Genomic DNA, 24,927 nt, shown 5'->3' with positions numbered 1-24,927 from the left:
TAAGCAAATGAAAATAAAACACTACGCAAATACATGTTTTTTCTTGAAACACAAGAAGGATTACAAGGATTCTCAGATCCTTCAGATTCTTCAACATGAACACATCTGTTACAATGAATGAAGGCACACTATTTCACCCACACTTTGATATTTTGCTTTGACAAACATTATTTGAAACATTATGACATACACTTTGCTCGCATTTAATGTACATTTTTATATATAAAATCAGTTTTATACATTTTATTTGATGCAGATACCAGAACAGGACATCTCATCTTCAATCCTTGTGTTTAGATATCATGAGAGCCACTTTGATTATTGTAATCTTTGATCTGCCCTGTATCCTGGCGTTTTGTTTCCTGGCTTTCGCAGCTCGGCTTTAGACCTTGACTACCATTTACTGTAGTCAAGGAGTCATTTGATTCCTCCTGTAGAAGCAAAGCACCTGTTAACAGAGACCCACTGACAGTCAGCTGTGCCATCAGCACTAGATGCTCCGCGAGTCTCAGTAGCACATCTTATACTGGCAAGATGCCCCGCAGAAAAAGTGATATTGAGATAACCATGGATGATGGTAAGTATATTTATGTTTCTGAAGGATGTTGAATAATTTTCTTGGTTTGTTGAATAATTTTGAGTGAGCGTGCAGAGCTACTTTCAGACTCTTACATGTGTGTTTTTTTTTTTTTTTTGCTAAATTATTTGCATGTTAAAACTACTTACTTAAAAAGTGCTGAATAAACACCATTCTTTTTTGGGGGGACAACTTAGTGGTTTTATTTTCAATCCACTTACATTTGTAAAAAAACACTCAAGTTAATTTTATCATTTTGTGTTGGGACAACATGAAAAATATGTGTATGGCACCCAGCATTTTTACAGGGATTTACACTTTGAAAACGTTTATGTCATTTTGACCACAGTGTGGCTCATGACGAAAGCTATATGTTATTATTTAACTATATTAAATAATATTATTTAACAATATTATTTAACAGTAAAATTAAGGCTTTGTTACGTCTGCAAAGCTTGTGAAAACAAAAAAAATATAGCATAACTTTAATTACTTTTAATGCTTTTAATATATAGTAGGTTATTTATTAAGAAATGTTGAATGTCACAGTTGTAAAAATAAAAAAAATATTTATAAAAAAACAATATCCTATTTAATAATGATAAAATAATAATAATGATAATAAGAAATAATAATAATAATAATAATAATAATTATTATTATTACTGTTTTTAATAAGTAGCCCATCATAAATTACAACCATAAACAATTAATATGATTTTTATAAGAGATTAGAATGTTAGCCAAGTAGTTTCATGTTTTAACATAGAATATTCTCAATAATATTTGTAAATAAAACATTGGCCCTATATGTGCCTTTTACATATATTTAAGTTAATATAGAAAATTTGAGCATGCTTTTACTAAAACTAATATTGGATTTTATTAAGTGGGTGTGTATGTAAAACAGTATAATTTTATACAAAAAACTATGGTCATTTTCTCTAAAGAAATTGTTACTCCGCCCAGTTTAGAGCGTCATTATGGAGGTTTTACACTATAAAAAGGGTTCAAACAATGGATCTGCAACAGAGGAACTACGGGTTTGGGGGAACACTCCTCACTACATGATTCTTTTCCCAAACGATGAATCGTATTATGATAGTTCAGCCACTATAGTTATCTCATTGTTTGGAAAACGCACCCCAGATAGTGTTTATAGTCTTATACAGTGCAATTAAGGATTTTAGTGCTGATTATTATTCATAATTACAGTGCTTAGCATAATTGAGTAATATTGTAATAGCTATAAAATTGTATAGCTTCCTATTAAAAATATTAATTTAAAAGATGGATTTGTGAGGGGTGTACTTGTATGCTGAGCACTGTATGTGTTTCTGTTTTTGTAATTAAATACTTGATAATTATTCCTTTTTAGTCAATATAATATAATATAGGTCAATATAATATAATATACGATAAGTGCTTTAATGATTAATAATAATATGCATTAATGTAATATATTTTTTCATAAGCTGCACTTAGTTGACAGGAATTTAGAGTTACTGTCTTTCTGAGTAATTTTAAGTATCACAAATGGGAAAAAAATGCATGAAACCTGATTATTAATATAATCTTTGTATGTGTGTTTTACAGTTGGGATGGAAATGGATGCAGAATTTGATAGTGGAAGTGATGGTAAGATTTGAAGATGGTTGAAACTATAATCACCTTTGTTATTTTATTGTAAAAATATTATTGAAATATCATTTCATTCATATTATTTATAACAGTGTTTCTTTTTAAAATAACTACAATTTATTTTGAATTTCATTTAATAACATAATTTACAATATAATATGTGACTATGAGTTGAATCTATATAATAATGTGATTGGGGCGACATTGTGGCGCTGTGGGTATCACTATCGCCTCACAGCAAGAAGGTCGCTGGTTCGAGCCTCGGCTGGGATAGATTCTGTGTGGAGTTTGCATGCTCTCCCTGTGTTCGCGTGGGGTTCTGGGTATTCTGGTTTCCCCCACATGTCCAAAAACATGCGGTATAAGTGAATTGGGTAATCTAAATTGTCCATAATGTATGTGTGTGAATGAGTATGGGTGTCTCCCAGTAATGGGTTGCAGCTAAAAGGGCATCCGCTGTGTAAAGAATATGCTGGATAAGTTGACCATTCATTCTGCTGTGGCAACCCCTGATTAACAAAGGGACTAAGCCGAAAAGATGAATAAATAAATAATAATGTGATAAAATATTTTATTATTGTTATTTTTATATTAATTTTAAATTCTTTAAATATTTCTTGAATCACAGTCAGTTTTTCTACCTATCTATTTCTTTGCAGTGGACTCAAAAAGAAGAGCAAAAGGCAGGAATAAACCAAAACCTGCGGCGCGAGGAAGGAAAGCCAAACCAGCAGACAGTGTGGAGGAGAGCGAAGAAGAGGAGGATGAATCGCCGCGCAAGAGGAGAGGCCGGAGGAAGAAGCAAGAAGATGAGGATGAGAGTGAGGAAGAACAGAAGGGAAGAAGAAAGAAAGCTGTCAATTCCAGGAAGAGAACAGCAAAGAAAGACGAGTCAGAGGAGGAGAGCGAAGAGGAAAAGGGAAATAAAAGGAGAGGAGGGAGAAAAGGAGCAACTAAGAAGGAGAAAGAGGAGGAGAATAACAAGGAGAAGAAAGGGAATGGCAAAGCCGGAGGAAAAGGAAGTAACGATAAACAGGATGATAAGGATAAAGATAAGAAAAAGAACAAAGGCAAAAACAGCAGGTGCAGTATTCTCTAGTCTCCCTCTTCATGCCACACACACACACGCACACAAAGAGTGCCGTTCAACAACCTCATTACCTCAGAATTTTTATTAAAACAGCCATATACATCTATTGCCATAAAATAATCTTGAATATTGTCAGTTGTTCATATTACATCATAAACTTGAATATCAAGTAGCAAAAGACAGCTATGAAACTAAGATTTATAATCACATGTGTCAATAATATCTCTAAGTGATTGTTGTGATTGTTTAGGGGTGTAACAGTGCAAGTTTTGAATTGATAATTACAGGTATTTTGATTTGGCTACACTTTAAAGTTGCAAACAATTACAGGATTGTTTTAAAAGCAAATAACCATTAATAAATAATAATTGATTTGATGCTCATTGATGCCAAATAGGTGTTTTACAGTAGCAAAGCGCAAGTAAACATGATCATTTATTCCTTTTTACTACTCATTATAGTATGAAAAAAATCATGATTTGTGTTTATTTTATACTGTAACTACACTCTAAGCCCGGATAAATTGAGTTTACTTAAAATATAAGAAGAAACTGGTTGCTCTAAAAGATTTAAGTAATGTATACCTAAAAAACCAGAGTGAGCTCTACTTAAAAGATAAGAGTTGTTCTAATATGCATTATAAGTTGAATAGACTTAATGCTTTAAATTAGTGTCAGTTTACTCCAGTTTTCTTTTTAAGTGCATTAAAACGCACACAAAAGTAATACACAGGGTTGTTTTTATTTAAATTACCTTTCAAAATATAACAAAACGATGCAAATGCTGTGCAATACAACTTATAAATCAGTTTGCTTACTTTTCTCTTAAGTGTATCTACTCACACAAAAGACCCCAGTTTTAAATGCTCACAAAATATGTTGTTAATACCCCCGAGAACATGAAAGCCTCTTTTAACATCTAGACATGAGCGATAGTTCACCCCAAAAATGGAAATTTACTTACCCTCAAGTTAACTAAGCACAAGTTAACTTGAGAGTTAAGAGTGTTTTCCACTATTCACAAACAGCCGAAAATAAAAACTGGATAAAATGTTTACAGTCTTCTCACTGGAAGTCTGAAATCACCTGCTACTGCAACAGCAAGAAAATGACGTTGCCTGACTTGAACAGTAAGTCAGGTTGGGGGCAGGGGGTGTGATCAGTCAAAAACTTTTAAAACAGTAGTCTATTGTACTAAATTTATTCATACAATAGAATTCACTTGAAATGTTAAAGTAATAAACCAAATATTAAATTATTTAAGTACTTTGCACCTAAACTCTACAATTAGACATGAAATCCGGGCTAACAGTGTAGTAAAGAGAAACTAGTGAACGTGTATGAATGTCTTACAAATCCAGCCTGAAATCATGAGGAAACATAACTATTTTACATCTTTTCAGTTTAGTGGCTAATTCGAGTTCAGTCGTAAGAAAATGTACGATTTTAGAAAGGAGGTATGACACTCAACCCCACCCCTAAATTGAATCGTCACTGGGGGATTAGCAAACCGTACTAAATTGTACGAATTATATTGTATGAATTCATACAAATTAGCCACTAAATCAAAAAAGTTACGAATTGGCATGAGATCATGTTGTACAAATCATGTAATTGCACCATCAATATTTCAGTTGCAGAAAGATATCAATAAAATAGTTTATAAACATTATGCATTATATTTACACTAGGCAAGTTATTCGATGTCCTCTGATTGCTTTAGAATTTAACTTGATTTAGGGAAAAGCATTTCTCAGATATTTATTACATTAGCCAATATATCAATTATATATAATCTTAGTGATGTATAATTATGATTCGTAATATGTTTTCATAAATATGTCATGAAATCAAGTTATGAAACTTAAATAAATTGTTAATTTTCAACAATGAATTGGAGTAAAAAGATTTAAATGTTTAATATATTGCGGTTTACAAATGCTGCATGTGTTTGTTTGCTGGATGTTGCGCTGAAAATATATCAACATACTTCACCAATACTGGAAATAAATATTGCCACTACGCACCAAACCAACCACCATTTATTTGTATACTGCTACACCCCCAACATTATTACTTTATTCAGATTACTCATTCAGTAAATGTATTAGATACAGTATATTTGACTGACTTACTGATTAATTGAATCTTTAAACACAGTATTATAGATCAGAGCCAGCCATTTGTTTCAGCATTCGATGAAATTCTTCATGAAGCTCTTCATTTTTGGACACTTTTTTTTCAACGCTTTTGATCAAACTTCTGCCTTCCAACTGATGATCTGGAAGTGCTTTTCATGCCCATCCTGTTCACTTGACCTCATTTCATTCACCAAACCAGCAATTACATTATGGATTATACTGTATAACTGGACTTTAAGGACTGACTGGTTACTCTGGGGTCTGGGCTTTGTTCTGCAGCAGTTCATCATCTGACAACAATTCAGACGACGAGTCTATGTCTGAAGGAGAGATGGCCCGACTAAAAGAGGAAGTGGAAGAAAAGAAAAAGCTGATAGCAACACTTAGGAACAAACCCTGGCGCATGAAGAGGAGACTCAAGTGCTTGAAGTAAATAGGATTTTCTTCTACTTGCTGTTTGTGCTGTGAACCTGTTGCCTTTTGTCTCAGTTTATTTACAATTACCTCACCTGAAGTCTATTTATTTAGCTTGGGTTTCATGTTTGTTTGTGTGCCTCATTAAAACTTATAAGTTGCTGTGCTTCTGTTTTGTTTAATCTCTTAAAGAGCTCTTAATGATTATGTTTATTATACTGCATTGCCCTTACCCTTCAAATTGCATTGAATGATGTCCAATTTCATGTCAGTTTCACAAAAAATACAATTAGCACTTACAAGTATTTACTGTCTCATGAGGTGTTTAATAGTTAAGCAAAAAAGGAATATTTAGCAAAAACTAAAATATTTGATTGCCTTTACAGGGTAGATAAACAGAAGTCACATGTTTATTCCCAAAACACAGTTAATCTGTTCACCCAGAATTCTTAATACTTGTGTGAAATACCATATACTTCCATACTGCTAAAAATAGTATGCGAGTAAGTAGTATGTAGGAATTCATAGTATTCAAAAAACAGTATGTGAGAAGTACCTGGATGACCTACTACTCCCGGGCAAGATTCTGAAGTGTTCATCCGATGGGCATTACGCTATCCCATGATGCCACATGGTAGAATTCATGAATGGAAGTGAAGTGAGGCAACTGACACGAGTAGGTCATTTGATAATGACAAATGGCAGATGTTGTACGTTCGAGTTCCATTCATACTGCTCACATTCATGCTGACCTTATTCTCCGCAGACGAGCGGGCGCTGCCATTTGAATCTTTTTGGCACGAGACTTCCGGTCTCATTCACTTCCATTCATTTTTAGACATTAAAAACTGCTCGTTTTGCGTTTTTATGTTGCAAACTGATATTTCCTTGTTATATTATTCTACTTGGTCTGTATAGTCATGCAAACATTTGTTTGTAGAGCAAGTACGCCCATAGGCGACTGAAACGGAAGTTCTAAGACAATCGCGAAAACAGGCGCACTTCCGCATAAATTCAAATTCAAATGTAGTACAGACTTGAGTAGTGGGGATTTTCTATAACCCAAACATGCCCAAAATCTGTGTCCTGCACAGTTTTAACACCAATCAGACAAACCTGGGCAAGCTAATCAAGCTCTTACTAGGCTTGCTTGAAATGTTCTGGCAGGTTTATTTGAGGCAAGTTGGAGGACTCTGCAGGACACTGGCTCTCCGGGACTGAATTTGGGCTCCCCCTGCTCTATAAGCTCCCAGAAACACCTCATATTTGGTTGCTCCAAAGTATAGTTGCCTAAAAAACACCTCATGGGATTTTAAAACTGTGTACTTGTATGCGATTTCACATTGCACAATAAGTATTGTATCATATGCAGATAATGTATCACATGTATGTACAATCACTATTGTACGTACAATGTACAGACTATTGTACATTATTATACCCCTGAGGATTGTGAAGTGCTTTGGGTTTATGGCCATACACGATAAATTCGCCATATAACTACACACATACACACACACATTACATTTCATTACCATCATGTACAATCAAATATACTTTTTTCAAAATACTAAAAAGCTGGACAACAGGACAATATCATCCACTATCTAGTTTTGGGCTAAATGTGCCAACATTTTTCAGAGTCCACTCTAAAGCAGAGAAGCTGTGTATTCAGATGCATCCATTTTTGACAGCATTTTGAAAAAGCTAATTTTTTTGTACCATCAGTGAAAAGAGAAAATATTCATTCAAACAAAAATGTATTCCTGTAAAGACCTAACCAAAACTAATCAAAATCACACACGAATAGCATCCCTGTTAAAAATGTTTGGGTTTCACACAATTGTTAGTTGGCACAACATGAAGGAATTAAGTTAACAAGTTTACATAAAACAATTAAGTTGTCCCTCCAAAAACCTCAATAATTTATTTATTTAATCTCAGTTTAAATAAGTAGGTTGAACAAATAGCCAACATCTTTTTAGAGTGATGTTTCAAGCATGTGTAGTGCGGAGTAGCTCTTCTGCACTTTTAACTTGTAATTGTCTTCTAGTAGGGGTGGCATGGTGGCTAAGTGGTTAGCACTGTTGCCTGACAGCAAAAAGGTCACTAGTTTGAGTCCTAGCTGGGCCAGTTGGCATTTCTGTGTGGAGTTTGCATGTACTCTTCGTGTTCACATGGGTTTCTTAAGGTTTCCCCCACAGTCCAAAGACATTCAGTGTAGGTGAATTGTATGTGGCCGTAGTGTTCAAGTGCGTGTGTAAATGCCAGTGTATGGGTGTTTCCCAGTACTCGGTTGGAAGGGCATCCAATGCGTAAAACATATGCTGGAATAGTTGGCGGTTCATTCCGCTGTGGCGACCCCTGATAAAAAAGGGTCTAAGCTGAAGAAAAATTAATTCTTGTATGGTTCTTGTAATTCTTGTAATTCTTGTATCACTATCACGGCTTCTCTACTATTAAACAATCAACATATAAATGTGTAAAAACAACACTGCTTTTAACTAAAAAAAAAGAGAAATTCAGCCATATTATTTATGGAAACTGATTTACGGAAATGCTGTTTTAGGAGGCATGCCTTTATGTCATTTTTGAAAAGCTTTTAAAAGGCTTCAGCATTATAGAACACGCTTGATTGTACAAGAGATAAACCGCTTGACATTGACACAGAGACTTCACCCCTGCATCCATTACCTAGTGGCCTCCATCTGAACCTTTACCTCAGACTGCCCACAAAGGCAGCATTCGCTTGGCAAAGCTTCTAGATGGCTGTGTTCTGGTAGGTGAGATGTGTTACGCTTTTATGAGCTTGACGCTGTTTTATGCATGCTGTTTCCTGAGGGGTGTCTCTGTGTGCGTGTTTTGGTAGAATTCCCTTTCAGAGATCTTTTGCACAACATGTCGTAAGGTCATACAATATGGAAACACTACACATAGTTTTTTTTTTCTTACAGGTTATTTACCTAAGTGGTCCACATTAGAAGCTCAGGAACATTGTAGTACTTTTAGAGTAAAATTAGGTACACTTTTATAGTTTTTATGTACTAATATATGTACATTTTAAATGCAAATGTGTACCTTTTATAAAAGGAACCATCCCAGTGACAGATTTTGAACATTTATTTTAGAAAGTGTTGTATGTTACGAGGGTGGCATGGTGGCTTTGTGGTTAGCATCTCACAGCAAGAAGGTTGCAAGTTCGAGTCCTAACTGGGCCAGTTGGCATTTCTGTGTGTTTGTATGTTTGTATGTTCTCTCCATGTTTGCATGGGTTTCCTCTGCTTGCTCCGGTTTCCTCTACAGTCCAAAGACATAGAAAGACTATACAGGTGGATTGAATAAACTAAATTGTCTGTAGTGTATTAGTGTGTGAATGAGTGTGTATGGATGTTTCCAAGCACTGGGTTGCAGCTGGAAGGGCATCCGCTGTGTAAAACATATGCTGGATAAGTTGGTGGTACATGTGGCGACCCCTGATTAATAAAGGGACTAAGCTGAAAAGTAAATGAATGAATGCATGTACGTTAGGTTAAACTGATTGAAACTGATTTCTTGTAAGTTATCTGAAATTATTATTATTATTGTTATTATTATTGTTATTATTATTATTAATAATTTTATTATTTTTTTAATTAAAAATATAAAATTAATTAAAATTGGGAGTTGAGTGGTTCGGAAGACAAACCTCTTACTGACAAAGGTTCAGAATTTGTCACATACATGAGCTCATTTGTCCCTTTTTGACTGTTATGCCTTTTATTATTATCATTATTATTATACAATACAATAAATTATTATTCAAATGGCCATATTCTTACAGTAGGCTACATTTTTTAATAAAAACTTTTTTCTAATGATATATGATGTAATTTGTATTTTAAAAATAAATATTTTTAATTATTATATAATATTATACTCTAAATATTTAGGAAAAAATTTTGGTCCATTAAAAAATGTGGTCATGATGGCCATCCGACAAGCTAAAGTAATTCAGCTAAAAAATAGTGCTTAACATGTCAATAAAATGCAGTATTTAAATCTCATAATTAAATAGAAAAAGAAGTATAAAACTAAAAAAAGATCCACTTTTAGAGGAAAAAGGAACCACCACTTTCACCAGGCTGGCTATGGATCTGTATTATTATTTTATTACTATTATTAAGTTCAATATAATAACACTAGTCTCTATATTGTTTACACATTAAAGTATTAAAGTGCTCATCGAAATTTTTTATCTTTTAACACAGTTAAAAAGTATTTTAATACCATTTCAGCAAATTTCAATGCAAATCACAATCTAAGGCAACACTGATTGAACACCACTGACTTTCATTATAAAGTAAAAATGGAGGCACAAAAAACATAATTTTCATAATATTTTCTCTTGCATTCAATCAAATAGGAAAGACAAGGTTATTAATGACACAAAGGTCAGTGAATAATGACAGAACTTTTAAGTTTAGGTGAGCTACCCCTTTCATAAACATCCATTTGGTTTATATTTCTAGTTAGTGAATTATTACTTCCTGCGTCCTTCCCATCTGCACTATTCACATTCATTATGCATTAATGTGTTAATTAATTGGCTGTAGGCTCAGGTTACAGGGTACAATGAGTGACGGCTGTGAGTGAAACATGATACTTGTCCCGGTGTTGTTTCTTGTGCTTACTGTCAAATGCTGAACGATCATGCTGCGTAATGGAAGCAGCCCACATTGGTAAGTCAGTGGACTGGTACGTCAGTTGGTTAGCAAATGTGCGATGATATCACACTTAAACTTAAATACTTGTGCCATGCTGAAATATGGGTCACACTTTATCTTAATGGTCCATTTCTTGAATTTAAGTTACATTGCAACTAATTCTCATTAGATTATACATAGACTGTTATAGGTTGGGGTTAGTGTAAGTTGACATGTACTTGCAAATTTTCTTATATTTAGTGAAATGTTTTATGTTGGAGCAATATTAACAGATATTAAGCAGACAGTCTACCAATACTCAAATGGACCATCAAAATAAAATGTCACCAAGTTATGAAATCATTTAAAGTCACTCTGCTAACACATGTTTCTGTATCTCCATTGTAAAGAGAAGCACAGGAGTTTGTGGAGAAGTTTGAAGGAGCTTTAGGCAAAGGAAAAGGGAGGAGACTGTATGCATTTAAAGTCATGATGACCAAGGTACAACATTATGTTCACTGTTTAAGTTTCTTCCTAACGGCAATAACTGAACATTTGTGTTGTCTTTGCTTCTCAGAAATTAATCAAATTCAATAGAGACTTTGAAAACTTCAAGACGGCTTGCATTCCCTGGGAGAGTCGAATAAAAGAAGTAGAAAGTCTGTTCATCTCTGTGTTTCCCCCCTGATGTTTCTGTATTTTATATTATTTTCTCATCAGTGTCATCTGTTTCTTGTAGGCCATTTTGGATCATCTGTTGCCTCCTATTTTATTTTCTTGAGATGGATGTATGGACTAAACCTTGTTCTCTTCGGCTTCATGTTTGGACTTGTTGTTATTCCAGAGGTGAGATGTGATACTGTTATCAAAATATTTGTTTATAGAGAATGGGAATGTATGTTGTGTTGTGTGCATTATGTGTATTGTAATGTTAACCCAATCTGTGTTGTTTTCTTTGTAGTTATTAATGGGCATCCCTTATGGCTCTATTCCCAGAAAAACAGTCCCCAGAGAGGAGCAGGATTCGGCCATGGACTTCTCTGTGCTATTTGAGTTTGGAGTAAGAGTTTTTTACTAGCAGATTCTTTGTATAACAAGCTGTAAGTTTCCCCTCATTATACCTTTGACATTTTTTACAGGGTTATTGCAAGTACTCCATTCTGTTTTATGGTTTCTACAACAACCAACGAACTATTGGATTCCTGCAGTTCCGGTTACCTCTGTCATACCTTCTGGTTGGTGTTGGGATATTTGGCTATAGTCTAATGGTGGTTATCAGAACGTGAGTTTTCTGATCAGAGCTTTATGTAAACTTGCAAGGGGGTTTACTTTACTTGCTGAGAGTGCAGAATTTACTTCCTAATCATCTGCATATTTTAGAATGGCCAGAAACGCCAATGAAGGAGGAGATGGAGGAGATGAAGGTAACTTCACCTTTTGCTGGAAGCTGTTCACTAGCTGGGATTACCTTATAGGAAACCCAGAGACAGCCGACAACAAGTTTGCCTCCACCACCACAAGCTTCAAGGTTAATAGCGATGATGAAAGAAAATGTGAAGATAAACTGATCAAATCAAACTTTTAACTGGGTTTTGTTTTCACAGGAATCTATAGTGGATGAGCAGGAAAATCTAAAGGATGAGAACATTCACCTGCGCCGCTTTCTCCGTCTCTTGGCCAATGTTCTCATCCTATGCTGCTTGGCTGGCAGTGGATACCTCATCTACGCTGTGGTCAAAAGATCACAAGACTTTGCCAAGAGGGACAGAAATGAATTGACATGGCTTCAGAAAAATGAGGTACCCCCCTTGTTTTCTCTTTTCATCCGTGTTTTAATGTAATGGCATGACTTGTGAAAATCTGCTCGATCTTTCTTTGGTCAGGTTGAAATTGTGATGTCGCTGCTGGGCTTGGTGTGTCCACCTTTGTTTGAGGCTATAGCTGAGCTTGAAGACTATCACCCTCGAATCGCACTAAAGTGGCAGCTGGGCAGAATCTTTGCCCTCTTTCTGGGCAACTTGTACACTTTTCTGTTTGCACTTTTTGATGAAGTCAATGGGAAGGTATGACCATAGATTTTCAGGTAACTGTTTTGTTCTTGAAGTGTTGCTCTACATTAGCAAAGTCTGTGTAGAAAGACTAATTATCACATGCATTTGTTTATGAGGCAAAACATGTCTTTTTCACCTAGAAGGTTCATACAGATTCCAAAGGCAGGGACTGTTTAATATGTGTCTGGATATTGCGGGTTTTACAATGTGGTCACATGTTGATTGGTCAGTTTATATGTATCAGCATTTGGGCCTTGGTCATATGATCAAGAAAGATACAAATAAGGTGGTAAAATTTGCTCTGCCTTCTTTTCCTGCTCTGCGCATTATGCTCCTCTCCAGCTCTGGACTATATCTTCTCTGACTCTACTGCTAGCAATCTCTTTGTCTCTCTCCCTCACCCTGTCTCTCTTTCATGCAACTTTATTTTACATTTAAGCTGGGTACAATTAATATCATAAGTTTTTATCATTTCATGTTTTGTCATTTTATGTAGTTAATTTGTAGCTAATTCACTTGTAACCATAGAGAATTATTGTCATTAACTCATTTCAATTTCAAGTATTGAATTACTTTTAATTTAACATCAACATTTAATTGCTCCATATTGCAATACAATGCAATCAAATAATAGCAATGCTCTCCTACATTTTTGGCTATTATAACTTGCATTATTTTCATTTTTGTTATAAGATTGCAGAAGGATGGTTTGACTAGAAATGTACAGTTTTTCACCATCACAATGATTACTTTTAGTCATTCGGCAAAACTACAGTTCAAAGCGCTGTAGTTTAAAACCCATTCTTACATCTGTGTAAAATTTTGCAAACAAAATAAGGTCCATGTGTGCTGTCGAATATGAGACAACCTTTAATGTGTATGGGGAAAATCTTTAACCCTCAATTGAAACTCTCAATCTGTTGAAATCACAGAATTTTGCTCTTGAATATTCAATGAGCAATATGGAAGCCCATTTCTGCTATTTAAGAAATACGATCAGGTTTGATAAATCATAATTATGACATAACAACTCTATATGATCACCTAACCTTTTATATGTCTGATCTTGTGTGTTCACAGCTGGAAAACGAGAAGCAGATCAAAAATCAAACTGTCTGGGCTCTTAAAGAATACTATGCCAATTACACCTTACAGTACAACATCACAGAAAACATTCCCCCTCCAAACATCGCCCCTGCTGATGTCATCAGGGGGCCTTGCTGGGAAACAGAAGTAGGCATTGTAGGTACCAGAAGCACCATATTTGCCATTACCAAGCAATATTTTTTTTTTTTTAGGTTATTCCATAATTGCCATCATTTTGAGTTGACAGCATGTGATCATTTACAGCAGGGGTGTTCAAACTCTATCCAGGAGGGCCGGTGTCATGGAGAGTTTAGCTCCAACCCTAATCAAACACACCTGAACCAGCTAATCAAGCTCTTACTAGGTATACTAGAAACTTCCTGGCAGGTGTACTGAAGCAAGCTGTAGCTAAACTCAGCAGGACACAGGCCCTCCTGGACCGAGTTTGGACACCCATGTACTAAGCTTTCTAGAAACATTCTTGCAGGTGTGTTGGGGCAAGTTGAAGCTAAAATCGTCCGGACACCGGCCCTCCAGGAACGAATTTGGACACTCCTGATTTAAAGAATCTGAGTTAACATGGACTGACAATCAACAACTGGATTTTTGATAACAAAGATTTACAAGATTAAAAAATACTGTTGCAACTGTATTGTTCATTAGCCTCTTTCACACATGCAGACCTTTCTGGAAAATTACCAGCAATTTTCCGGAATAGGATCATGTATGAACAGGCACTTTTTTAAAATACCAGTCAATTTGTTCTGGCAATTTTCTGGAAAGTCAGTTGAAACATTACAGGTAATTTGCCGGAATGCTGCTTTGTGTGAACGCAGAAGGAAAATTGCTGAAAAGAGCGCATTCATGTTTAGAAATTTTAAATCACTGTGTGAAAGGAGGTACTGTGGACTGGTACCTCTGGACTGGGCAACTGGGGTGGTGGTTCCCATTTTTAAGAAGGGCGACCAGAGGGTGTGCTCCAACTATAAGGGAATCACACTCCTCCCTGGGAAAGTTTATGCCAGGGAACTGGACAGGAGGATCCGGCCAATTGTTGAACCTACAGTAGGATTCAGAAATAACAATGCGGTTTTCGTCCAGGCCGTGGTACACTGGATCAGCTCAATACCCTCACCATGGTGCAGGATTTTGTGGACTTGTGGAAGGGCATATGACCGGGTCCCTCATGGCATTCTGTAGAAGGTGCTCTGGGAGTATGGGGTCAGAGGTGCTCTGTTTAGGGCTGTCTCGTCCCTGTATGAACAGAGCAGGAGATTAGTTCACATTGCCGGCAATAAATCAGACTTGTTTCCAAGGCATGTTGGACTCTGACAGGGCTGCTCATTTGTCACTGATTCTGTTCATAATTCTGGGGTTCTGGGAATTCTGGGGTTCTCTCCTAAGACTGTTGCCCTCACGACCTGGCCCCGGAAAAGCAAATGAAAATTAATGAATGAACTGTGTGAAAGGGGCTATTGTTATGTAAGGGATAAAGTACATCTAGGTGGTTCTTATCACAGAATAAAGCTTAACTGGCTTGACAGGCTAATGGACTTTATTCTGTGAAAACAACTGCCTAGATATACTTTATCCCATTTTTTACATGGCTGCCTGCACAAAAGATAAAAATTAAACACATAATGTAATTTTTTTTTCTGATCCATAATAGTTTATTAGTTTTTTTTAGTTAAAGACAAAGTTGACCAAAACAAAAAGCAGCTGATAGGAGCATACAGTGACTGACAATATTATTCAGTCACATGACTGTGCCAAAAAGTCTAAAACAGTGGTGTGACACAAGCATATGCTGTATGTGGACATGAACTTTTTTACTGATGGTTAAAATGATTCGAAGAGTTATTCGTTTCAGCGGTGGTTGTCTTCAGACAATAGCATAATTTAGAATGCCACACTGACCAATCAAGCATTCTAAAGAGCCTTGTAATAATGATAATGTTAACTAAAAACCCTACAATCATGAACTAAAGATTTGCTTTTCCGCAGAAAGGCGTTTTTAGAATTTAACTAAAAGGCTTGATAAAATACTAATTAAATTAACAAAAGGCATGTAGCAATGTTTGTTCATATTTTTTTGGGCTAATTTAGAGAAATTCATGTATAGAATGTAACATATGTACTTTCTTGTTTTCTCACAGGAGTTTGTGAAGCTCACTGTTTCCGACATCCAGGTGACATATCTGACCATCCTGATAGGTGACTTTCTACGAGCCTTGATTGTGAGATTCCTCAACTATTGCTGGTGTTGGGATCTGGAAGCTGGATTTGTAAGTTAATCCTCACATCCTGTAGTAATTCAGGTTACTCGCGTTACACAGTGTAAACAAACTCCATAAAACAGAATGACCTAACTCGAGTGCACATTTTACTTGACTCCTTAGCCTTTTTCACAATGTTAAGATGATCACATCAAGAACAAGGGTAGAGTTTAGGAACCTGACTGCTTGTGGATGATTTATTACCTTATATTTTCATCAGCAGTTATTTTTTTGTGCTCAGATATGACTGATTTATATGACTTTGCCCTGCCACCCTAATTTTCCTGTCACTCGATATAGGTAACATACTACTCACTCGTCCGAGGTCAACTGAACACCATGAGAAGGTGGCAGGATAGGTGATAGGGCTGCTTTACAACCAGAGTCACAGAGAGACACACTACACCATTCAGGGCACTTAATTACAGTGAGAGAGGTATCGTTCACTGTGACATCTCTTACTGGGCTGTTTTGTACACAGATATTTATGTATATGCATGCATGTGTGTGTTTTTGTGTTTCTGTAGCCGTCTTATGCAGAGTTTGACATCAGCGGTAATGTACTTGGGCTCATCTTCAACCAGGGAATGATCTGGTAAGATCAGGGGGATATAAGAGAAAGATTATTGATTATACCAGACAACAGAAAAAGCAATGTGACAGGTTAACTATTGAACTATACAAGATAACACATGGACTTTTGAATGACCTAAATGATGTGTTGGCCTTGATGATAAGAGTAGTTTTTATTTTCTACAGCACTTCTCTATGCAATGAAAATTATCAAAGCAGCTTTACAACCCTGCCACAGCCCCCCCCCAAGTCACATATAGGCTTTTAGTCTCCTTCTTTGCACATTTGCATAGAGGCTGCGTTAACATCAGCCGTTATGCTTTTTAGGCTAAAAGTTTCAGGTTTGCCTTCAATAGGCATTGATAAGATTTTACAAGGCAATATACATTTACCGGCCACTTTATTAGGTACACCTTACTACTACCAGGCTATACCCACTTTTGCTTTAAGAACTGCCTTAGTCCTTAGTGGCATAGATTCAACAAGGTACTGGAAATATTCATCAGAGATTGTGCTCCATATTGACCTGCAGATTTGTCGACTGCACATCCATAATGAGAATCTCTCATTCCACCACATACCAAAGGTGCTCTATTAGATCGACATTTTGTGACTGCGGAGGCCATTTGAGTACAGTGAATTTATTGTCATGTTCATGAAACCAGTCTGAGATGATTCACGCTTTATGACATGGAGCGTTATCCTGCTGGAAATAGCCATCAGAGGATGGGTACACTGTGGTCATAAAGAGATAGACATGGTCAGCAACAATACTCAGGTAGGCTGTGGTGTTGACACGATGCTCGATTGGTACTAATGGACCCAAAGTGTGCAAAGAAAATATCCCCCACACCATCACCACCAGCCTGAACCGTTGATACAAGGCAGGATGGATCCATGCTTGCATGTTGTTACAAATGCTTACAAATTCTGACCCTACCATCTGAATGTCGCAGCAGAATTTGAGACTCATCAGATCAGGCAACGTTTGTCCAATCTTCTATTGTCCAATTTTGGTGAACCTGTGTGAATTGTAGCCTCAGTTTCCTGTTTTTATCTGACAAGAGTAGCACCCGGTGTGCTCTTCTGCTGCTGTAGCCCATCCACCTCAAGGTTTGATGTGTTGTGTGTTTAAAGATGCTCTTCTGCATGTCTCGGTTGTAACGAGTGATTATTATGTTGGCTTGAGAAAGCCAACATACTGTTATACTACTCTGTCCTTGAAAACAAACGTATCTCCTCCTAGGCCGTTCTTGCCACAAGGCCCAAATGTGGTCAAAATGTGCCTTCTACATTCAAGATTGTTGCTATATCTCCTCATGCCTATAAGACTTATTGTTTTTTTAATAAAAAATGTTAAATATTACATTTTTATGATCCGAGCATATAAAAAAAATTATACAAGCCTTAAATTTGGCCAAAAGCTGTATTTAGATGCGTTAGATTTTGTTGCTATATCTTTAAGGTTTATCAGACTTATAGTTTTCCAATAAATAATTTTTAAGCATTATTTTTTTCACAATATGGCAAGCCATTTTTTACTTAAACTCCATATTTTTTACTGATATGGCAAGCTATTTTTGCATGTATCACTTTCACACTTATTAAGCATTGTATTTTCTAAAAAATACGGCAAGCCATTTTTACATAATGTTCATTCCCTTAGTCTCTTTATTAATCAGGGGTCGCCACAACGGAATGAACCGCCAACTTATCCAGCATTTGTTTTACACAGCGAATGCCCTTCCAGCCGCAACCCAACACCAGGAATACATAATGTTCAAGTCCAGTTTTTGACACTCATAAAGACTGTCATAGAAACATCGGGGTTGATTAAGATCACTCATATTGCCAAGAAGCTTTGATGTATCATCACTAACCTGTCAAATGTCCCCATAGCAATAATACAGTATAACCTAGCAACCATTTAAAAATAGCATTATCTCTACATCAGAACATCGCAGGGACCTGGGCATTGGCTTGTTTGACTCATGCTAGCAAATGGGACTTCCTGTGCACTATGCATGGTAACAATGATAATGGAAGCCAAGTGCTAATAATGATTAGCTACATGCTATGAATGATTATCTAAATGCAATAACATATGCTAGAAATGCTTACTAAGTATTAGCATTTGATCAAACATGTACACGAGCATTGCCATTTAGCAACTGCTTAGCAACTACCTAACAATGCCATAATTGTTTTAGCAACTGCCTAGCAACCACTTAGCAACCGCCGCCATGCTTCCTGCCAACTGCCATTCCCAGTCCTAGCGCAATCACGTTGGCTTTCTCAAGCCAACATCAAAGTTTATCAATGAACTTTAGGTTCTAGTTTAAGTTACTGTTGCTTTTCTGTCTGCTTGAGCCAGTCTGGCCACTCTCCTCTGACCTCTGGCATCAACAAGGCATTTGCACCCACAGAACTGCTGCTCACTGGATATTTTCTCTGTAAACCCTAGAAATGTTTGCGCATTTAAAAACCCAGTAGATCAGTAGTTTCCGAAATACTCAGACCAGCCTGTCTGCCACCAACAACCATGCCACATTTAAAGTCACTTAAATCACCTTTCTTCCCCATTCTGATGCTCGGTTTGAGCTGCAGCAGATTGTCTTGACCATGTCTACATGCCTAAATGCATTGAGTTGCTGCCCTGTGATTGGCTGATTAGAAATTTGTATTAACGAGCAGTTGGACAAGTGTACCTAATAAAGTGGCCGGTGAGTGCAAGTTAAGATTTGTAATTGTGTAATATGAATTTGTAAAAATAATTTAGAAAAGAAGTCATATCTTAGGTTAAGATTTGATCAATTTCTGCAGTACATCCTCAGGAGATTGAAAACAGTAACTAAGTGATGGACTCTGGGGATAATTTCACATGTGTGTGTTTCAGGATGGGTGCCTTTTATGCCCCTGGGCTGGTGGGCATAAATGTGTTGCGTCTGCTGAGCTCTATGTATTACCAGTGCTGGGCAGTGATGGCCTGTAATGTTCCCCATGAGAGAGTGTTCAAAGCGTCACGCTCGAATAACTTCTACATGGGATTGCTGCTGCTCGTCCTCTTCCTCAGCCTCATGCCTGTGATCTACTCCATTATGACCCTGCCACCATCCTTTGACTGTGGGCCCTTCAGGTAACTCTTGAAACTCAACAAGCTAGTCACTAAAAGATGTGTTGTGGGCAAAAATGTCAAAAGTCAAGTGGATTTTATTAAAAATGGAAGTCCATTTCTGCCACATCATGTCATTGACATTATGAAATTAATTCAACATCAAAGCAACATTTAATTATAAAGTGCTTTTGATAAACAATAAGTATTTAGCAAAGATCTGTACAAGCATTCACAATTTAAAACAAATAGACAAATCAAGCAAACATAAGTGTTAAAACCCAAAGAGTAGAAATGAGTTATAAGGCTAGTTTTTAAAATATAAATGGTTGTGGCCTGCATGCCTGAAATTGAGAGGCAAATTGTCAAAGTTTTTTTTTTGTCAAAATGAAGAAAAAAAAGTAAAACGTATGACATGCTTTATCATAATTGTTGAAAAAAAAATCTTATTTTTCATTTGAAATCTGTGTTTCTCCACAGTGGTAAAGATAAGATGTATGATGTCATCACGGAGACAATAGACAAGGATTTGCCACCGTTTATGGCTGACATCTTCAGTTATGCATCCAACCCGGGCCTCATCATTTCTGTAGTCTTGCTCATGGTGTGAGTAATTCATTCATTCACTTTCTTTTTCGGCTTAGTCCCTTTATTAATCTGGGGTCGCCACAGCGGAATGAACCGCCTAATTACCACCTATTTACCGCCTAATTACCAAGTAATTACCTAACGTAAAAGTATACATCAAGTCCACTTGAAATCAACATTTACAATGTTTATTTTACTTGCTCACATTGTTATTGTTAAGGTGAATATTTACCAGTGCAAGTTAATCAACTCTAAAAAAATCTTCTGTTTTGGTAATCTTCGAAGTCTGATCATTTGTTTCTGCTTTTCGAGTAGCGGTCATTCTGTTGATGTCAACTTGAGGGCTCCTGTATCAACTGTATACCGATATCCTCCATGCCCCTCTTAATGTACTGTTAGTTTGCTATGAGGGAATGATGCACTGAAGAAAACCTGCCCCCTACTCGATATACTGTTTTAGTTGGAAGTAGTTTAGTCTCAGGAACTTCCTTTTTTTGCAGACTTTAATGTTAAATGGTTACCTGTTACTTGATTTTAATAAAACTTTTAAGATTTCTCTCTTTCTTGCCTTGTCTCTCTAATTTGCAGGTTGGCTATTTATTACCTGAATGCCGTCTCCAAAGCGTATCAAAATTCCAACTTGGAGTTAAAACGCAAAATGCAAATGGTTAGTTAACTTTTTTCTCCAAAATTAAAGTAGTTGTTTGACATCATCCCATATAGCAAAATTTCTTTGGCCCAGCTTTGGCCCACACAATTAGGTTTTGCTTGGACCACATGCCGCAGTGAATGGAGTATGTGGTAAAGCATGCTAATAGGACTTTTAATTTGCCAGTAACCTGGGTTAAGCTCTTCCGGTGAACTGTTTGCCTTTGCAGAAACGGCATGTTTAATGTCTGTTTTCTTTAAAACTCTGCAATTTTTAAGAAATATTTTTAAAGTGATATCCGATATAAAGTGGGTCTCAGATTGTACAAATAGCACTGCATTAAATTACATTTTCCCCCACCATGTCTTTAAAACATGAGAATTTATTTTACCCCAGTGGATTTAATGGAGTTTCTGCGCTAGCCTGCCGATTCTGACAGGTGCATGCGAGCAAGCGGCTTTTTGTCTCGTTTTACGCTTAAGCAACTAAATGAATGCCAGAGTCTTTTTTACTGATTGTATTTTAACTACATTACAACATCGATGCTGTAAAAGGTATCGTTTAAAATGGAAAAAACTAACAATAACAGGTTACTGGACATTTACCAGCATCGGAACAGCACTAGCTCGGCATATACAGTACATAACTGGACCAAGTTTGGCTTCCAGAAAAGAGCCAAACATGGATCTTATCTGGTTCAAGACTGATATCTCGGCCTGAACTGGACCAGATGTGTTTGTGTGTCACGGTTGCAATAAAATTGATAAACCAATGAAGCATTGCGCTTTAGGCACACTATGGGCATGCTTTTTCTCAAAGCGACCTGATTAGTAGACATTGCTTCTTTACTCAAAATAATTTTGATGTATTTAAAATGTGGGTAAAGACAGGACAAACTTACATGGCCCACATATCAATTATTAACATCTGGGCCAAATACTACATTTTACATCTGGCCCAAATCTTGTGTACATGCTGTTTGCCTGTGCCGAATGAATGCCTCCTGTGCCAGCTTTATGCCAAATCTAGGCCAGAATTCTTTGCTACCTGGGATCAGTCAGCCATTGTTTTCTTATATTATCCTCTAATATTTAGCAAAGAGATGAAGAGAAGAACAGAAGAAACAACAAGGACAGCACCAACCAGGTGATGAAGGACCTGGAGGATCTTCTGCCTAACAAGTCCCTGATTCCCCCTCCATCTGTTGAAGAGACTGGTCAGTGGGCTACACAGCTTGTTCATCAACTCATGACTAGGGCCAGACAGAATCTATGTGCTACGTTTGCTATTTCTGTGCACAATTTTGTAAAAAAAAAAAAATTAAAAAAAGAGAAATTATGGATATTTATATAGAATGATTTTGAGAGTATAGAAGCTGAAAACGTAAAACATCAAATAATAATAAAGAAATTCTTAACTTTAATTTGTTACAATATTTTTCCAAATGTTTGGAAAGCTACAGTAGTTCTGTCATATAATACATCCACTAAAATACAGACATTTATTAATTTAGAAAGTGAATTATATATATTTATCTAAACTTTGAATCATTAGGTTATTCAGTAAAATGACTGAAAATATTATAAAAACAGAATTAATATATATTTACACACATTTACATGAGTAAACAGATTAAACGATAAAAGACAAATCGAAAAATAGAATAGGCTCAAGAATCTGTGGAGTTACTTTCAGGCATAGATTTTGACTTTTGGCCTATTCATTACTTTTTTTCCCCCCTTTTTGGTGTTTCCCTTTCTTGTATAGACATTAATGTAGTTTTAACACATGGAGTTTCTGACATTTTTATTACAGAGAAACCAGCTGAACAGCCTAGCAAGTCATCAAAGGTAACAGGCAAACCAGGCGCTGCAGCATCCGGGAAGGGGGTTCATGTTCAGAAAGATGTGTCTTTGGCTGCTGCTAATCCCAGGGCACCAGTTACCCGAGCGCCCGGTCCCAGACAACCTGGCCCTCTACCAGGAAATCCTCGTGGACCTCCACCAGGTCAAGGCATGGGAAGAGGGAGAGGAGGACCACCACCACGAAGATAGTGCTTGTAGGATACACAGATGGTAAAGTGCGCTTCTCACAGCCTTTCATAGTACTGCCATTTGCTGCATCAGTAAAATGCATTCGCAGCTAAGCATTTGAATGCTAAAGTGGTTGTTTAAACACAGACTTAGTTGTAAGTTATCAGGCGAATGTATACAGAGTGCATTTTCGCAGGTAACAGTCAACTGTGGGTGGCAGTTGTGTAATGTGTGTAAAGAAAAAAGATCTCACATTCACAGAAGCAAATGCAGTAACTTGCTATTGTAAAGTGTGTGGACAGAAGTCATTAAAGGACACAAGTGCAGTTTATTAGAGTAATCCAAAGTGAACAAATGGATATGATACAACATGGATATGATACAAGCTCACCAACGATGGGATACACAACAAAGTTAGATAAAACTAATAAACATGAAGAAAACATGAGGGCTTCAACTAAAAATGCATTTATATTATCTAGCAAATACTTTAATTTTAACACATGAACACTTTACCACCTGACTGCCATCAGTCTTTTATAGTTATTTCAAACTGTTATTTTTTTTTAGGAAAGTCATGTATGAGAAAGTAATGTACAAAATAAAACAAATAAAAATACAGTAAATAATAAATAAAAGATTTGAACAGAATGAGATCAACGAGATCTGTGACTCAATTCATTGTGAACACCTGAAATGACTGAGTATATAAGCAGCAAGGGTTAAGGAATCATTACACTGATGAAGTCGAAACAGTTGTCTTCTTTTTTCCCCTTGTTCGTTTAATAAATTATTGAGTGCTGTCATTTAAAGAAATTTGGTCACAGCAACAAACTTATCTGGAATAGCGTCGTGACTCACATTTGAAGGAAAGTAATGCATTGGTTTTGCGTTTATTTGTTTATCTGGCCATTTTTGTTAGTAATAAATGAAAAATACATCTATTTTTAAAAAAAATGTAAAGCTCTTTTACACCAAAAGTCAAATTTGAAGTGAAAAACCTCACGCCAAAGGAAATGTAAATTCACCTCTCTACTGTTAATGTACTGTTCAAACAAAACTTGCTGAACTGCATGAAGGTGCATGAAAAAATGTCAACATACTTTAGTGTGTAGCCTCACAGTAGGCACAGGACATCAACAGGACACATAGGACATCAAAGGACATCATACACACACACACACACACACACGCATAAATAGCATTAAATCAAATGTAAATGACCACACCTTTCCAGATAGGTTTGGTGCTGTAACCAAATTTTTTCAAATAATACGTATTAGAAAAAATGTGACAGCTGAATAAGATTCATGACTGAAACATTTGTTTTTTTCTTTTCTCATGTGATTTATTTTAAAAATTATTGATTGTGGACCCCCTTTGATACTAAAATAGCATGCAATTGAACCTGGCATGCAGGAACATTGTTATTAGTTAATAGTGATTTTTTTAACAAGCATTTGCAATGCAACAAGCAATTTCTTCTTTCACTCAAAACATTAGCATGCTTACATTGTTTAATAGTATGGAATGGATGTGTATGCACGTTAATTTATTGCATTAAATGGTGAATTGTTTAATTTTTCTTTTTTTTTGATGAAATGAACAAAAGTAAGTTTCTAAATTTATTTGATAATCTTAATTCCCAATTATCCTTTTTTTGTCTAGATGATACTTTAATTACAACATTTGCACTGTATTAGTTTCATGGAACAACAAACGGTTATTAAAAAGGTTATTAATTAATAAATGTATTTATTTATTGTGGTATTTAATCTTATGTTACACTGCTGAATGACTGTATAGTGGGTTAATTAATTTAATCACTTCATTAAATAGTTACATTTATTATTTGCTCCTTATTTTATTGTACAAAATACAAAGCTGTATTGCACTTATTTGTATTGTTTTGTTTTTTTTAATATATATATAATGACGTTAAATTAAATCATTTGTACAATGTCACCCAGAGTCGAGTCATTATTTCAAGTGTACTTTTGTTTCACACATTGTAT

The 24,927-nt window shown here is 36.1% G+C and overlaps 1 protein-coding gene across 2 annotated transcripts; it reads left to right on the top strand.

The window, feature by feature from the left end:
* Positions 1-464: 464 nt before the first annotated feature.
* On the top strand, positions 465-24,876 carry tmc2b (transmembrane channel-like 2b; the record flags this gene model as incomplete). Of its 2 annotated transcripts, none has more annotated exon segments than NM_001442202.1 (21): positions 465-577; positions 2,174-2,215; positions 2,878-3,301; positions 5,731-5,877; positions 10,955-11,045; positions 11,122-11,203; positions 11,284-11,390; positions 11,506-11,604; positions 11,684-11,826; positions 11,925-12,072; positions 12,149-12,343; positions 12,428-12,607; positions 13,676-13,837; positions 15,838-15,966; positions 16,485-16,552; positions 19,427-19,666; positions 20,123-20,248; positions 20,819-20,897; positions 21,975-22,095; positions 22,695-24,071; positions 24,109-24,876. In NM_001442202.1, coding segments are annotated over 20 exon segments (2,865 nt in total).
* Between the last annotated feature and the right edge of the window lie 51 nt (positions 24,877-24,927).

This window comes from Danio rerio, chromosome 5, assembly GCF_052040795.2.
Source record: "Danio rerio strain M-AB ecotype USA chromosome 5, GRCz13ab, whole genome shotgun sequence".
Classification (NCBI taxonomy): domain Eukaryota; kingdom Metazoa; phylum Chordata; class Actinopteri; order Cypriniformes; family Danionidae; genus Danio; species Danio rerio.
Note: the sequence above shows the minus strand (reverse complement) of the source record. Positions and strands in the feature narration are given on the sequence as shown.